Source organism: Sporisorium graminicola, chromosome SGRAM_6 (genome assembly GCF_005498985.1).
Source record: "Sporisorium graminicola strain CBS 10092 chromosome SGRAM_6, whole genome shotgun sequence".
NCBI lineage: Eukaryota > Fungi > Basidiomycota > Ustilaginomycetes > Ustilaginales > Ustilaginaceae > Sporisorium > Sporisorium graminicola.
Genome location: NC_043736.1, coordinates 592,048 through 606,531, shown reverse-complemented (window position 1 = coordinate 606,531; position 14,484 = coordinate 592,048). Strand labels below are relative to the sequence as shown.

At 59.9% G+C, this 14,484-nt stretch overlaps 4 protein-coding genes across 4 annotated transcripts; 2 read left to right on the top strand and 2 right to left on the bottom strand.

The window, feature by feature from the left end:
- Positions 1 to 97: 97 nt before the first annotated feature.
- On the top strand, positions 98 to 2,016 carry EX895_005349 (uncharacterized protein; the record flags this gene model as incomplete). Its single annotated transcript, XM_029885941.1, has 2 exons — positions 98 to 1,849; positions 1,927 to 2,016. 2 exons carry the CDS (start codon positions 98 to 100, stop codon positions 2,014 to 2,016), a joined length of 1,842 nt encoding a protein of 613 aa, XP_029737793.1.
- Positions 2,017 to 2,449: 433 nt separating this feature from the next.
- On the bottom strand, positions 2,450 to 5,605 carry EX895_005348 (uncharacterized protein; the record flags this gene model as incomplete). The annotated part of the gene is made up of 1 exon (XM_029885940.1): positions 2,450 to 5,605. One exon carries the CDS (start codon positions 5,603 to 5,605, stop codon positions 2,450 to 2,452), a length of 3,156 nt encoding a protein of 1,051 aa, XP_029737792.1.
- A 757-nt stretch (positions 5,606 to 6,362) lies between these two features.
- On the bottom strand, positions 6,363 to 10,040 carry EX895_005347 (uncharacterized protein; the record flags this gene model as incomplete). Its single annotated transcript, XM_029885939.1, has 1 exon — positions 6,363 to 10,040. One exon carries the CDS (start codon positions 10,038 to 10,040, stop codon positions 6,363 to 6,365), a length of 3,678 nt encoding a protein of 1,225 aa, XP_029737791.1.
- Positions 10,041 to 11,374: 1,334 nt separating this feature from the next.
- Positions 11,375 to 14,110, top strand: EX895_005346 (uncharacterized protein; the record flags this gene model as incomplete). The annotated part of the gene is made up of 1 exon (XM_029885938.1): positions 11,375 to 14,110. The coding sequence occupies one exon, from the start codon at positions 11,375 to 11,377 to the stop codon at positions 14,108 to 14,110; it is 2,736 nt and encodes a 911-aa protein (XP_029737790.1).
- Between the last annotated feature and the right edge of the window lie 374 nt (positions 14,111 to 14,484).

The following is a 14,484-nucleotide window of genomic DNA, read 5'->3' as shown; positions in this document are numbered from 1 at the left end:
CTTCATCCCCACCTCGGAATCGCTCGCATTGACATCCCACGCCGTAGCTGATGAGCAAACATCCGAAACCACAACAGCACTCAAACGCGACGACTGGATGACGGGCGGCAGCACGTCCAGCACCTCTGAAGTGCCAGACGATTCGACCTACTTCTCCTCGCTCGGCAGAGCACGAGTTAAAGCACCACGTCCCGAAAAGCCTGATCCTGAAAAACCCCAGATCAGCTCGCGCGAGCTCAACACCCAGCTGCGCGAAGGCAAAACGGTCGATGAGTACGAGACACCCGCCAACAATCATGCGGCACCACAGCAGTACGGAGCCCCTGGCTACCAGTGGCGAATGATGAAGCTGAAACGTACGCTTGAGGCGGCGGAGCAAGAGGGGAGGCGCGTGGAAGAGGTGGCGCTGGAAAGATATGCGAGTCTGGACGATTTCGAGCACGCGCAAGCCGAACGGCGGTTTCTCGACGGTAAAAAACAAGGCAATGGTTCGGGTGGCGAGGCGGAACGCAGCACGCCGACGCTGCAGAGTGTGACGAGGCGGAGTTATCTCATTGCGAGTGGTGGCGAAGGAGCGTCGACGAGTGGGACCGACTCGCCTGCTGCTACCACATCACGACCGGCAAGCAGGCAAGGCTTCAAAAGGCCGGGGGAATCGTCTAATCTTGCAACGCCCACGCCTGCACCTTCGCGCCCGCCGCGCAACATCGGGTTCGAGACACCCTCATCCAAGCCTTCTACGCCCACAGCCATCCCCACCGTTTTTACGCCTATCGTCGAGCGCCAAATCGAGTCGCAACCGCAACAAGGCGTCGTGCTGGATGACGGCTCCACTGATCCCGACCGGCCCGTTCTGACGCCAGACCAGCTCAACAAGCTGCAAGCCAAAATCCTCCAAGCCGAGCTCATGGGTGATGCCAACCTGGACGCACTGCGGGCCGAGTACGAGAGCGAATCGGCGCGTGCGACAGCGCACCGTACGATGGCGGGCGATCGTGGAGGCGGCTTTGCTGCTTCTTCTGGAACTCGAACAGGAAACGGCGGCGGCACGGCGGGTGTGTTGGTGCAAGACGGGGCACGCGAGCTGCAGGTGTTGCCGACACTGGACGCTCAGGGGCGCATGTACGACGTTGGCTCGTTGTCCGGCCAAGGCGACGCCAGCCACGGTGCAGGCGACGGCAAGGGCAAACGAAAACTGAAAGGTCGGGACGAGTTTGAAGCGCGCGATCCACATACCGGCGCCATCATCCGGTACTCTGCCGACGACGACTCGCTCTCCCTCAACGACCTGGTGCGACAGGAAAAGTTCAGCGCCGGCTCGCGCTGGTCCAAAAACCCCGACGCCGAGATCGCGGCCAACATCGTCACGGACGCCAGCTACAGCGCGTCACTTGACGAGCAGGACTCGGAAGCGCATCGGTACGCCAAGAAAAAGATGCGCAGCGATGCGCTCAAGCGCCAGTTTGCGATCAACGATTTCGCGCGCACCAAGCAGATTCTGGACAGATGTCGGTTCTGCTGGCAGGATGAGGGGGCGCGACCGCCGCGCGTGACGGTGGTCAGTACAGGATACCGGGCCTACCTTGCGATCCCGGACGTGGAAGCTGCCACGCCCGCCGCAGAGGACCATGTGCTGATCGTGCCGATGCAGCATCACCTGAGTTTGCTCGAGGCGGACGACGATACATGGGACGAGATGAAGAACTTCCAAAAGTGTCTGGTGCAGTTGGCTGCACAACAAGACCGCGTGGTGGTGTTCTGGGAAACGGTCGCCTCGATCAAGGCGCAGCTGCACAGCGTGATGGAAGCCGTGTTGCTGCCGAAGGGTGCGATGGATCTGGTGCCGGGAGTGTTCAAGCAGTCGCTGCGCGCGTTGGGGATGGAGTTCAGCACGCACAGCAAGGTGATTGAGTTTTCCACGGCAAGGCCGTTCCGGAATGCCCTCGTGCCGAATCTGCCGTACTTTGCGGTCTCGTGGGACTACCGCTGGGGCACGGGCTACGGGCACGTCATTGAAACCTACGAGAAGCAGGAAAGCGCGGTCGGGAACGAGGACGCCTACGACGTCGAGGAGATGTCAGCTTCGCTTGGCGGCGCAGGCGGGTCGAGTGGGAGATTCGATCCCAACTTTGCGAGGGATGTGATCAGAGGCGTACTGGAAGATCTTGACGCAGACAACGAGGGAGACGGCGGCTACGAAAGGTCTTTCGGCAAGTCACGCCGTCGAACGGAGGAGGAAAAGAAGCGCATCAGGGACAGGTTTGCCAAAGAATGGGCAAAAGTCGATTGGACAAAGTTGCTCGCTTCGTAGACCCTTTGCTTCACCTTTCGCATGCACCTCAATCACAACAGTCACACAGTCACTCAACTCAGCCGTCTACGAACAAGTCCGTGTGTGTAAGTTTAGTTATTACGAATCTAAGACTGAGCCACATACCACCACGCGTCTTCACTGTGCACCCTCACCCTCAAAGCTCGGCCAACCCTTGCGACCAGGCGTAGCAGTGGGCACGCGCATCTCCCTCGGGAACAAGCCCTCCAACCTCGCTCCACCGGCCACGGCCTTGACGAGCCTCCTAGCCTCCGCTCCCGTCGGTGCGTCCGCTCTCGGCGGTGCACCGGGCAGCGTCACGAGCCCCAGCTCGACCAGCTTCCTGTGCTCTTTGGGGCTCCTCTTGTTCGGCGCCACTTTGTACGTCGCTGCATCATAGAGGCGCTGGTCGGTAGCGCGGAGGTCAGCGAGGGCCTCGCGCAGACGCTGGTGCTTCTTGTTGAGACGCGCAGCGAGCTCTTCGCGCTGTGTGCGCTGGAACAGAAGCCAGGCGCGCGTGATGGTCGAGTGGATTTCCTCTGAAGCTTCGGCGCCGAACGGCAGGACGGCAGCAGCCGAGGTGGCGGCGTGTGCGGCTTTGTCCTTGGCCGAAACGGGCGAAGGCGGGTAGACAATCTTGCGGATCGACTCGGTGCGCGGGTCTGCTGCAGGAGGGACATAGTTGGGGTCGTTCGGGTTGGGCGATCCACCGCCGCTGCCTGGCTTCGCAGCCGTAGCATACCCACGAACACCGCCGAGCGAAGCACCGATCTTGCTGGCAGCCGACTTGACCGCCGCAAACGCACCCGAGGCTCCACCCGCAGATGCGGACGCGGACGCGGACGCGGACGAGGCCGCCTGCTCGCGGATCAGGTTGAGCGCCGAGCCTGCGCGGATCCAGTCCAAGTGCGCAGCACTCAACGAGTGCTTGGTCGGCAACTCAAACGTCTCCTTGACCGTGACACCGTCCTCGTCGAACTTGGTCACCTTCAACCTGACCTGTGTGGCCAGATCTCCACCGGGTCGAATCAGATCCGTCAGATTGACCGTCTCGACCAAATCACCCGATCCGATCCTGAGATAATCGTCCTCGTTCTCGAACAGCAGCGTCAAGACGCCCTGCTTGCGCAGGTTGGTCTCTGCAATACGTGCGATGCTGCGAGCGACAATCAGGTTGCATCCGTAGAATCGCGGCTGCAGCGCAGCATGCTCACGCGCCGAGCCCTCGCCATAGTTGTGATCGGCGACCATCATCCAGGGCTGCTGACGTGACTTGAAGATCTTGGCCACACCGGGGATAGTGTCCTGCTTGCGCGTCTGGTAGTCCTGCGCGACGTTGACAGCGTCAAACTCGTCGTTGGTGGCGCCGATGAGTGTGTTCTCGGCCAAGTTGGAGAGATGGCCCTTGTATTTGAGCCACGGGCCGGCGGCCGAGATGTGATCGGTGGTGCACTTGCCTTTGATCCTCAACAAGCAGCGCATGCTGGGCAGCTCGTACTTGCCCTCGGCGGCGGTGGCGGCAAAGGGGCTCGAGAAGGGCTGCAGCGGCTCGAGACGCGCCGAAGTAGGGCTGATGAGCACCTCGGTGTCGGGCTGCGGCTCGGGCATGGGTGTGGGCAGATAGTCAATGTCACCCTGCGCAAACCCACTGGGCGGCAAGACCTCGCTCGACGGCGGCTCAAACTTGAACGGCTTTCCGTCGGGCGCAGTCAGCGTATCGGTCATGGGGTTGAAGTCAAGGCGTCCAGCGAATGCCATGGCGGTAACAATCTCGGGCGAGGCGAGCAAGTTCCATGTCTTGGAGTTGCCGTCGTTGCGTCCGCGGAAGTTTCGGTTAAACGAAGTGAGGATGACATTGTCCTCGCCCTGCAGCTCCTTTCGGTTCCACTGGCCGATGCAGGGACCGCAGGCGTTGGCGAGCACACGTCCGCCGACATCCGTCAAGACCTGCTGGATGCCATCGCGCTCGACGGTGGCTCGCACCTGTTCGGAACCAGGCGTAACGTCGAAGCTCGACTTGACCTTCATACCGCGGTCACGAGCCTGCTGAGCAAGCGAGGCGCAGCGCGCCATGTCGGCGTACGACGAGTTGGTGCAGCTGCCGATGAGCGCGGCGCTGAGCTCGACAGGGTGGTCGCGGGCGTCCGACTTGGCTTTGGCAACAAACTCGGAAAGAGGAGTGCTGAGATCCGGAGTGAAAGGACCGTTGAGGCAAGGCTCGAGGTCGGAAAGGTTGATCTCGATGCGTTCGTCGTACTCGGCGCCCTCGTCGGCGGCCAACAAGCCTTGGCCCGCCGCCTTCTCGGCAGCCCGAGCCACCTCGGCGCGTCCCGTCGCCTCGAGGTACGAGGCCATGGCAGGAGTGAAAGGGAAAGCAGAGGTGGTGGCACCGACCTCGGCACCCATGTTGGACATGGTAGCCAAACCGGTGGCGGGCAGCGACTGCAGACCAGGACCAGAGTACTCGACAATCTTGCCCGTACCGCCCCGCACGGTGAGCTTGCCAGCAAGATGAAGGATGACATCCTTCGGGGTGCACCACGGGCTGAGCTGACCCTCGAGATGAACACCAAGCACCTTGGGAGCCATGAGTTCCCACGGCGTGTTGGTCATGGCATCGACGGCGTCAGCGCCACCGACACCAATAGCAAGACATCCGAGGCCCGAGGCGTTGGGCGTGTGCGAGTCGGTGCCGAGCATGAGCAGACCGGGAGCAGCGTAGTTCTCGAGCACGATCTGGTGGATGATACCGGAGCCGGGACCCCAGAACTCGATGCCGTACTTTTTCGAGGCCGACTCGAGGAAGGCAAACACCTCCTGGTTGGAAGCGATGGAACGCTTGAGATCAGCCTCTGCGCCCTCGTAGGCCTGGATAAGGTGATCACAGTGGACACTCGAAGGGATGGCGGTACGCGGCAGACCGCAGGTCATGAACTGAAGCAGCGCCATCTGCGCCGAGGCATCCTGCATAGCCAAACGGTCGATCTTGAGCTTGAGGTACTTTTTGCCTCGGATGGCGGAAACATCGGCGCCGATTCCTGCAAGATCTTGCTCTGGGTTTCGAAGATGCGAGTAGAGAATCTTTTCACTGAGTGTCAAGGGGCGGTTGAGTTGTGCTCGCACGGTTTCGAGGTTGGCGAGCAGCTCTGTGTACGGTGGGACGCGCGAAGGGTGGAACGTGGGGACGCGACCGTCAGCGGCTGGGGTGGCCAGGGTGCGTGTGGCGCCGATGGCCTTTTGAGCCGCCGAGATGCCATTGCGGCCTCTCTGGACGCGAGCGAGCGAGGCGATCATGATGGGCCAAGGTGACTGCCGCGTGCCGGGCAGCGGCTGATGTCAACGGCTGAGTCGCCGAGCGAAACGAGGGTGGATGAGGGGGGAAGGGGGGATGCAGAGGACTGCGCGGTGCCGTGCTAGCCTTTTCCTCGAAGGAGCTGTCCTGCGAAAACCGGTGGCGAGAGGAGTAGGAGTAGGAAGAGATGATGGTGTGGAAAGACGAAGATGAGAAGAAATGTGCTTCTGCTACACGGCAAAAGACCGAGTCAGCCACGCAGGTCTCCTGCCTGGCACACGAGCAGTTCTGCAGCAGCAGCGGGAGCCGACTTTTCGCTTTTCTTTTCTTCGCTTTTCCCTCCTTTTTTTTTTTTTTTTTTTTTTTTTTTTTTTTTAAAATCGGCGGTGAGCGGGTGGCTTTGCAGGAATTCGAGTCTTTTCCGCTTTCTCTTTCAAAACACTCGGTGAGAGGCAGCAGACGGCGATGAGAAATCGCCAAATCCAACGCTCCTCATTTGCCCGTTGCTAATCGCGGTGGGCCAATCTCAATTCATAAAAAACAATCGGGCAGGACGGCCCGATGTGTGCAACCACAATCACGACGATAGCGACGCTCACGCCTCTTCGACGACTGAATGAAGAGCGATAAGCAATTGGGCATTCGGCTGGATCGGCTGGATCGTGTCAAGAGCGAGGATCTTGTGGGTCAACGTCTATGTTCTAGCTGGGCTAATAGATGGATGAGACCGCAACAGAGGCTGGAACGCCACCACCCCCGCTAGATCTCGACACCTTGACCCTGGCTCATCTCGAAATTGCGCTGGATGATCTTGGTACGCAGCGACAGCAGATCCAGCGTCGATGTCGGCACCTGCAAGCTTCCCGATCCGTGCGCTTGCTCCTGTCCCGAAGCCTCGGCCTTGAGACTCATCAGCCATCGCCAGCCCATCTCAAACGCAAACCGCGGCTTGTGATAGTACGTGATCGAGTACGTGTACGAAGCTCGCAGCTTGGCGAGCCTCTCCACCTCGAGCCTGTCCATCTTGGCAATGTGCTCTTTGGCGAACCATTTGGGCCACTGGCAGAAGCGTGCGGCTACCTCGCTGGCAGAGCCTAGAGCCACAGGCACCTCGATGGTTCCCTCCAACCGGTCTGACAGATCGCTCCTGTTCAGATCGTCGATGGCCGCCGTGATGCTTGCATCTCCATTCCTCATCTCGCATCGATCCACAGCGCCCGCATTGACCGCTTCGGACCGCACCCTTCGCAGTGGCACGCTGTGCGATTCGCGTGCGCCGTCCTTGCCCGCCACGGTCTTTGTGCCGTTGCGCCGATTCCGCGATTCTGCCTCAATCGTCTGGCGTGTGCGTGCGTTGGTGCGTGCATAGCTCTCCTCGGCCACCTTGACATGCGTCCGCATCATCTCCTTGACCTCGTTCGAGATCCGACTCAAGCTGTCCGCCTCCCTCCACACTCCAGAGAGGTCTCTGTCCTCGACTCCACGCAGCTTCTCGGTCTGCTTCTGCAGTCGATCCTTGAGGTGTCCCTTTTCCCTTCTGCCCTCCTCCCACAACGCGCACAGCACCGAGTCAAGCCGCGCTGGGTTTTTCCGCGCAGTTGCCGCTACGTTGGAACTCTCACACCCGAACCAATCCTGCGACGCGACTTCATCCTTGTCGTCGTACGCCCACTCCGGAAGGTCGCCCAGGTACGACTTGCTGTCTTGGATCCGCACCTGCGCCTTGAGCGTCAAGCCTGTCTTGTGACTGTCCATGCACTGACAGAATTTGTGCGCCAGCTCCACCGCTTCGGCACTCCATGTCCCAAACTGCCACGCGGTGAATAGGTGCATCGCTCCGTACAGCCCTCGCACGTTCGGTTCAAAGGCACCTTTCACGAGCTCCTTGATCAGCTCGCGGTCCCGCTCGTCCTTGTGTTTGTCCTTGTGCTCTGCGACAAACTCGCCCACCGTCTTTTGGATTCGAAGGAACACATCCTCGATCTCAAAAGGGCAGTCGGCGTAGCGCACATCCGCGTTCTGGAAGGGCCTGACCAGCTCTGGCTCCCAGAATACGCGGATCAAGTCGCCATCGTAGTCACCTCCACTCAGCAGGGACGCTAGCGGCCGCTGTCCCTTGGTGGAGAACACCACGACATCCTTGTACAGGCTCAGTTCGGGCCGCATCACGGCACGCACCTTGCGAACGTCGGTAGGAAGCAAACAAGGATGGCGCGTCACCAAGACCTCGCCCTCCGGAACGTGCGTCAATCGCAGCCGCGTATCCGGGTCCAAGATATTGTCCGCGCTAAACCGGAACTGGATCTCGCCTTCCTCTAGTGTCCCGGTCGGATCTGGGATCACCATGGCTTCGGCACTGCGAGCCACGGGGATGGAAAACTTCTTGATCAGCTTCTTCATGGCCATGTCGGCGATCTCGACCAGCACGTCAGCCAGATACGCGCACTTTTCTGGATGAAAGCCAGACAGCAGCATCTCGTACGCTCGCTCGTACTTGGAGAGCGGCATGCCGTTCCACAAGTGTCGTCCATTATGGCCGAAGAAGATCTCGCGGTGGTCGTCGTCACCGAACCCCTGGCTGCGGTTGGCGCTACTGCCGCTCCTTTGTGACTCCATGCCTTGAGCACGATGCTCGGCCGACTCGGTGCTCCTCTTGGCCTTCAACGATTCGACTTTGCACAGCCGCTCCACCACGGCGGCAAGGCGCATGCGAACCGTATCGCTCGGTCCTTGCCAGTTGCAGACCTCCTCTGCAATTGTCTGCAGCTGGGCTCGCTGCATGTCGGCAAACGTGCTGATCGGCACACCGTTACTTTGCAAAACGAGGATGATCTGCTTGGACAGTGTGGAGGGTGCAAACGTTCGACAAGGTCCAAGCAGGTCGACTACTTGCTGGCTCAGATCCAGCGGCTTGCTTTCCGAATAGCGAATCTTGATCTGCGAGTCGCGAAGCTCAATCCAACGCACTGCCGTCTCGTTGGGCAGCGTGCGTTCCGCGGCGGGATCGACGTACCATACACCTTTTGCCCCGGCTACTCGTGCTTGGATCGCCGAGGGGATCGAATCGTAGCCTAGATGCTGCGCAATATCTCGAACGACGGCGAGTGACGCGCAACCGGCGCCATCGGTCATTTCGACTCGCTTCCCCGTCTCGGGGTCCGACTCGCCAAAGATGTCGGGGACCTGCGTCATCTTTTCAATGACCGAGGCTGGAACCGAAGTGGACAGCCCCAGCTGAACACGCTGGACGAATTTGCCCCACGGCAGGCGAGTATTCTCCGCAAAGGGAGCATGGTGATTGAACAGGTCCCAGATGCAATCAAATTCTGGTCGGTCCGGGCACTCCTTGGAGGCGGTGCCGATGCAAAAGTAGAAGAGGGTGTCGTCCTTGCAGTAAAAGGGTCGATACTGGCGATCCATTATCTGGATGGTTCGCGAAAACATGTGCAGAATCTCGTTCTGCACCTCGCGGTACTTTGGCTTGTCGGGGAAGCGCTGGGCTTTCTTGGCGATGGCTGGATCTATCTTGATGCGCAGGATGTTCTCGCTGCCGAACCGCCTGGAAAAGCGGCAGCTGCCGCCGAGTTTGGGAGGGAAGAGCTTGATGCCGAACTGACAGTGTACGCCGTCCCTGCCGTCCAGCTCAACATGGTCGAAGCGGCCCTCAAAGATGACACGTCCGCCAAACGATCGCATCTCCTCGCCAGGCGGTCCGATCACACCGTTCAGGCCCGACTCGGTGCGGATCTGCGTCTCACGATCGAGCTCATCGTACACCTGGCGCTCGCGGTCGGTGGCGCAGCGCGATGTGATGGCCGAGTCGGCATGCGACTGCCAGAGAAGGTGCTGGTTGGCGGGATCCAGAAGCGCGCAGATCGAGGTGAGATTGGACTCGGATCGGAGAGCGTTGATGCCGGCTGTGACGTCAAGCTCGTTCAGGCTGATGCAATCGAGCGAGGCGAGCGAGGCGAGATAGTATTGCACGCCCCAGGGCACGGCAAGTCGGCCGTCGTTTTGCTTTCGCATAATTTTGACGCGCATATGACTTTGGACGACGACAAAGGGAGACAAGTAACGTCTCTGGCCTTGAGGGACTTGGCTGGCGATGGTTGCGGCTACGGGTGGTGCTTGATCCGCTGGTTTGGTGAGGGGCTTGCCCGGAGGCTTGGGCTGAGGCTGAGGCTGAGGCTGAACTTTCTCCTCGGACTTTCCCGGCTCTGATTTGATCTGGGTTCTCTGCCTGCGAGCAGCGTCGGGGATGGGGAGGAAGATGCGATCCGGAGTGCGGTCCTTGGCAGAGTCATGACGGAAAAGAGACCACGACGGTGCTTTATTGGAGGGGGGTTGCGTGGGGGGAGAAGCAGAGCCAGGGACGGAAGAACCAGGCGTGTCGGAAGCATGGTCAAACGAGTCGGACTCGTCCTCGGAATCCGTCATAGTGAGGTCGATGGGGTCCGCATGACGGGGGCTGTGCTGTTCGTTGAAGAAGGCGCCAAGGACCGAAGAATTCGGATCCTGATCAGGCGATGGTAGAAGCTTGCTATCGATCTTCTGCTGCTGAGGAGACGTAGGACTTAGTGCGACTCTTTTATGCAAGAGACGATCGCAATCATGGCTCGTACGAGCTTGAAAATGTCCTCGCGGTCGCTTGAGGGTATGAACCATGGCCCAACTCAATGTTGCAGTCGTTGGGATGAGGAAGAAGAGGGCCGAGAGGGTCAGTAGGGTGGGTATACGGGGTATCTATGCCATGATCCAACTGGTCGTGATCGGAAAGTGGGGTGGATTATGAATGCAGCGAAACGGACTCGTCTTTATGTTGCCAGTCGATCTTGCGCGGGAGGAGCACGAAGCTGAGCATGCGGAAGGCGTGGGGGCAAAGCAACTTCCGCATCGAGTGATCTCTTGGAGGAGCTGGACCTTTGCGGAGGCGGTGCCCGCTTCGCAACACGGGTGATCTGCACGAATATGAGCTTGTACGAAATGAAGTGTGATGAAGAGCTCCGGTTTGATCAAGGAGCGGAGCGTCGATCATGCTCAAGCTCTAGCTTGTGATGAAGTGCGACGAGCGAGAGCACTGAGGAAACAGCTAAAGAGACAGCGACTGAGACGATGTTTAAGGCGAAGCAAGGATAGCTCAGTCGACGTAGACAGCAACGAGCCAGACTTGGCTGAGCTCGTGTGATAGCCACAAGAGCAACACGACTAGGATGCAGTCAAGCATTCATAGCAGCGGCAGCGGCCACTTTCTTTGAATTATCTTACGCAAGGACATGCGGCTAGAAGTGATAGTGTGAGAGAGAAGCAGCGTTGGTGATTGCTTGCTTGACACAATCACAAGCACAAAGCGCAAAAGGGGTCCCGTTCGCAACGCTGCTTTGCGGAGTGTGTGTGACTTTGTGGAGAGGACAAGTGTCACTTTGCGCGTGCTCGAATCGGGAACACGATCTGCGCGATGCATGATTTTTCAAAGTGCGAGACCAACACGTTTGGAGAGCAACACGCAGTAGAAGTTACACAGCATTCTGCGACCTCAAACACCTGCCAAACAAGGCAAGGTCAACCAAACTCGTTCCTGTCTTCGTTCGGTTCCTGATGCGAGTCGTCGCCTCTTGAAACCGAGCTCACCTTCCATCCATCCATCCATCCACCCGAACATCGCACTGCTTCCTCTTCCTACCATTGACACCACCACCAACCCTCTCTCTCTCTCTTTTTCCAATCCCACGCTTGGCAGGCTGGGACAGCACTGCTCTGCTCCTCTCACCATCATGAACGCCAACCTGCTGCTCTCTCCCGACGCACTCCACTGCCTCAAACGCAAGCAGCTTACCAATCTCTGCAGACGCTTCGGCATCAAAGCCGTGGGCAAGAACGCAGACCTCATCCAGCGACTCCAGCACTATGCAGCTTCCAACATCCCGGCCGACAGCCCGACCAAGGGCAACGTGGCCATCTTGAGGCATGTCAAGCGTCCCAGGCAGAGCGACTCGAGTCAGGAATCTGTCGTGGACGATCAGCAGCCTGCCGATGATGAGGCCCCGACGCTGTCGTATCCTCCCTTGACTCCGCGCACGAGGCAAAAGAGGGTATCGGACCTGGTACATGCCATCGAGCAGGTCAAACAGCAAGACGACGGCATGGACACAGACGATGACGACGAGCAGGGCATGGATGCACTCGCATCGCAGAGAAACACCATCGCTTTCCCCACTTCATCACGAGCACCACCCCCTCGGCCGCTCCTTCCTCCACTTCCCGCAGAAGAGGAAGCACAGCCCATAGCACCGCTGCGCATCGTCAAAGCGCTCCCCAGCTCCACCCGCATCGCCTCGCCCCTCTCCACCGCCACCATCCTCGAGATGAGCACCAGATCTGTCGGCGCGACAGCCAGCACGTCGAACCTCTACCCAGACCTCTCCACTCTACCGCTTCCCCAAGGTGTCTCGAGCGACTGCCTGGCCTCTTCATCGACACTTCCCTCGATCACCTCCCGCCAGTTCTCGGCCGCAGCAGCCTCTGTGCTGGCAGAGATGAATGCACGCTTGACGGCGGCGGGTCGATCGATTACGTCGGGCTCGCTCGCGACCATGTCGAGCATGGGGAATGCAACGTGGTCCAACCTTGCTGCTTCCGCTTCGTCGCAAGGCATGTCAAAGAGCCGCTCGGGCAGGTACGAGATTCATCACGAGCGACAATTCCACAAGATGGATTCCATTGTGAACCACTATGCTGCGAAACGGGTGGGTGCGGCATCGTCTGCATCTGCTGAAAGTACGAGCAAGCCGAACTCAAACAGCGAGTCGGCAAGCAAGACACCGATGGCGTCCACCAACACTTCAGCCACAGCAGCAGCGCCACGACAAACACCCAGCACGTCGACATCTCAGCGCCGCGCACGTATCGATGCATCCACCTCAACACGTGGCCTTGCCGCCATGGCCCACTCCACCAGCGCACGCAAGCTCACCCCCGTCCGACGCCGCACGCTTCCCATCCCACCTACCTCGCAAGCCAAGCTTCCCCCCACGCTTACTGCTATTCCCCAACCCGCCTCTTCGCGCCAGGCATCCGCCTCCACCACGAGTACCCGTGCCGACCCGCCGCGGGCCAAGCGACTGCGTCTCGCCGTCACCGAAGACAGCGACGCTCTGCAGAACACCGTGCTCGAGATCCCACCCGAGAAAAAGACGGTGGTGATCCGCGTCACGCGTCCTGAGCGAGAGGGGATGCCGTACAAGGTCAGTGTCGCGGACGGCAGGGCGGCGGGCGAGAGCGGTCCGATCCGTGCCGCCTCGTCGTTGCGCAAGACGGTGATCAAGGCGACCAAGAGCACGTTTGTCGGCAGCGGTAGCTCGTCCAAGAAGATGGCAGCCAGTGCGCATGCGCAGAAGAGGGAGGCGGCGTTTGCGAAACAGCAACAGCAGGCCGTCGTCATGTCGCGCAGCTTGAGTTCGCGCGCCAACATTGCCGGTGCACCTGGCGGAAGCGGGATGCCAACATCGCCCAGCGTCAGAAACAAGTTTACGGGAATCGCGATGGTGGCTGAATCGGCCACTTGCGACACGCGCAAGCCTTCAGCAGCATTGTCGACCATGAGCGGCGCAACGACGCAGACGGCTTCGACGGGTACCAGCAACAGCAGCAGCCGATTTGGCGGGAGCATCCGCAGCAGTGTGTCGCAGGGCCTGGGTCGAGCGGAAGCGGCTCGTCAGGCGAGATTGAAGGAGATCAAGGCGAGGACCAAAGCGGCTCTCGCTGGGTTCGGCAGCCAGCGCAACGTCTCTGCTGCGTCTACTACCGTCAGCAGTGACTCGGCGTCGACGTTGACGACGCGCAACCCCGCCGGGGAACCCGCCCCGACGGTGGCAGCCTCGTTCTCGCCGAGCGTGACGAAACCCACAATTTCCAGCCTGAACAGAGCCGCCGCAGCTGCAGCAGCTGCGACTGCGACGGACAGCAACGCCTCTGCCTCGCTACCGATTCTAGCCAACATTCGTCAGAGCAGGCCGCTTTCCCTTGGGCTCGATGCCCTGCCGGCCATGACGGGCACGCTTCTGCAACGCGCGGCCACCATCCACGCCGGCGTAGGCAGCACGATGCTCGCGCCTTGTCTGACTCCGCGCTCGTCGTCGCTCCGCCACCTGCGCCGCGTCATGCGCAAGCAGCAGAAACAGGCGGATCTCGAACACGAGCGTGTCGCCGCGGCCGAGAACATCGCCCCCGGAGCGGTCGTGCCGTCGGTGGTCGTCAACACGCCGTCCACGTCGGACAGCGCATCGCTTCAGCAGACACCTCAGCGCGGAGAAGGAGTGGTGGGCAAGCCATCGATCCGCACAGTGGCTGTTCGAGCTGCGTCGCCGACCAAGTCGCTCGCCGGGGCGGAAAAGTTTGCCAGTGTGCCGAACAAGCTGCAGAGGGCTCCCGGGACGGTGGGGCGACCAGCGGGGCCTCGTGCGGCCCTGGTGGCTAGCCGAGCAACTACCTCGGCCCTGAACCGCTTTTGAGGCGCTGCTGAGAGCCGGCAGCATCGATTCATCTTTCGTATTTCTTCTTTACCAAGGGGTGAGCACAGCCTTTTGCTCTGTCACCCCCGCTTTGCTCTTCTTTTCACTTGTACCACGTTTCATCCTCAGATACCCACTTTGCCCAATCGCACGCTTTTGAGCTCCTGTCCAAGACCAGGTTCGTGGCTATGAGCCGTTAATGATGGTGTTGCCTCGCAGCAGGAAACATCGCGGAACTTAGACGATCAACGAGAGAATGTGCAAGGCATGATGATATTGCCAGCGATGCGAGGTGTTTCAGGAAACAAGAAAAAAGCGTCCGTGGGATCTTGAGCGATCGAAGAAGAAGAAGAAGCAGCAGCAGCACACCAGTC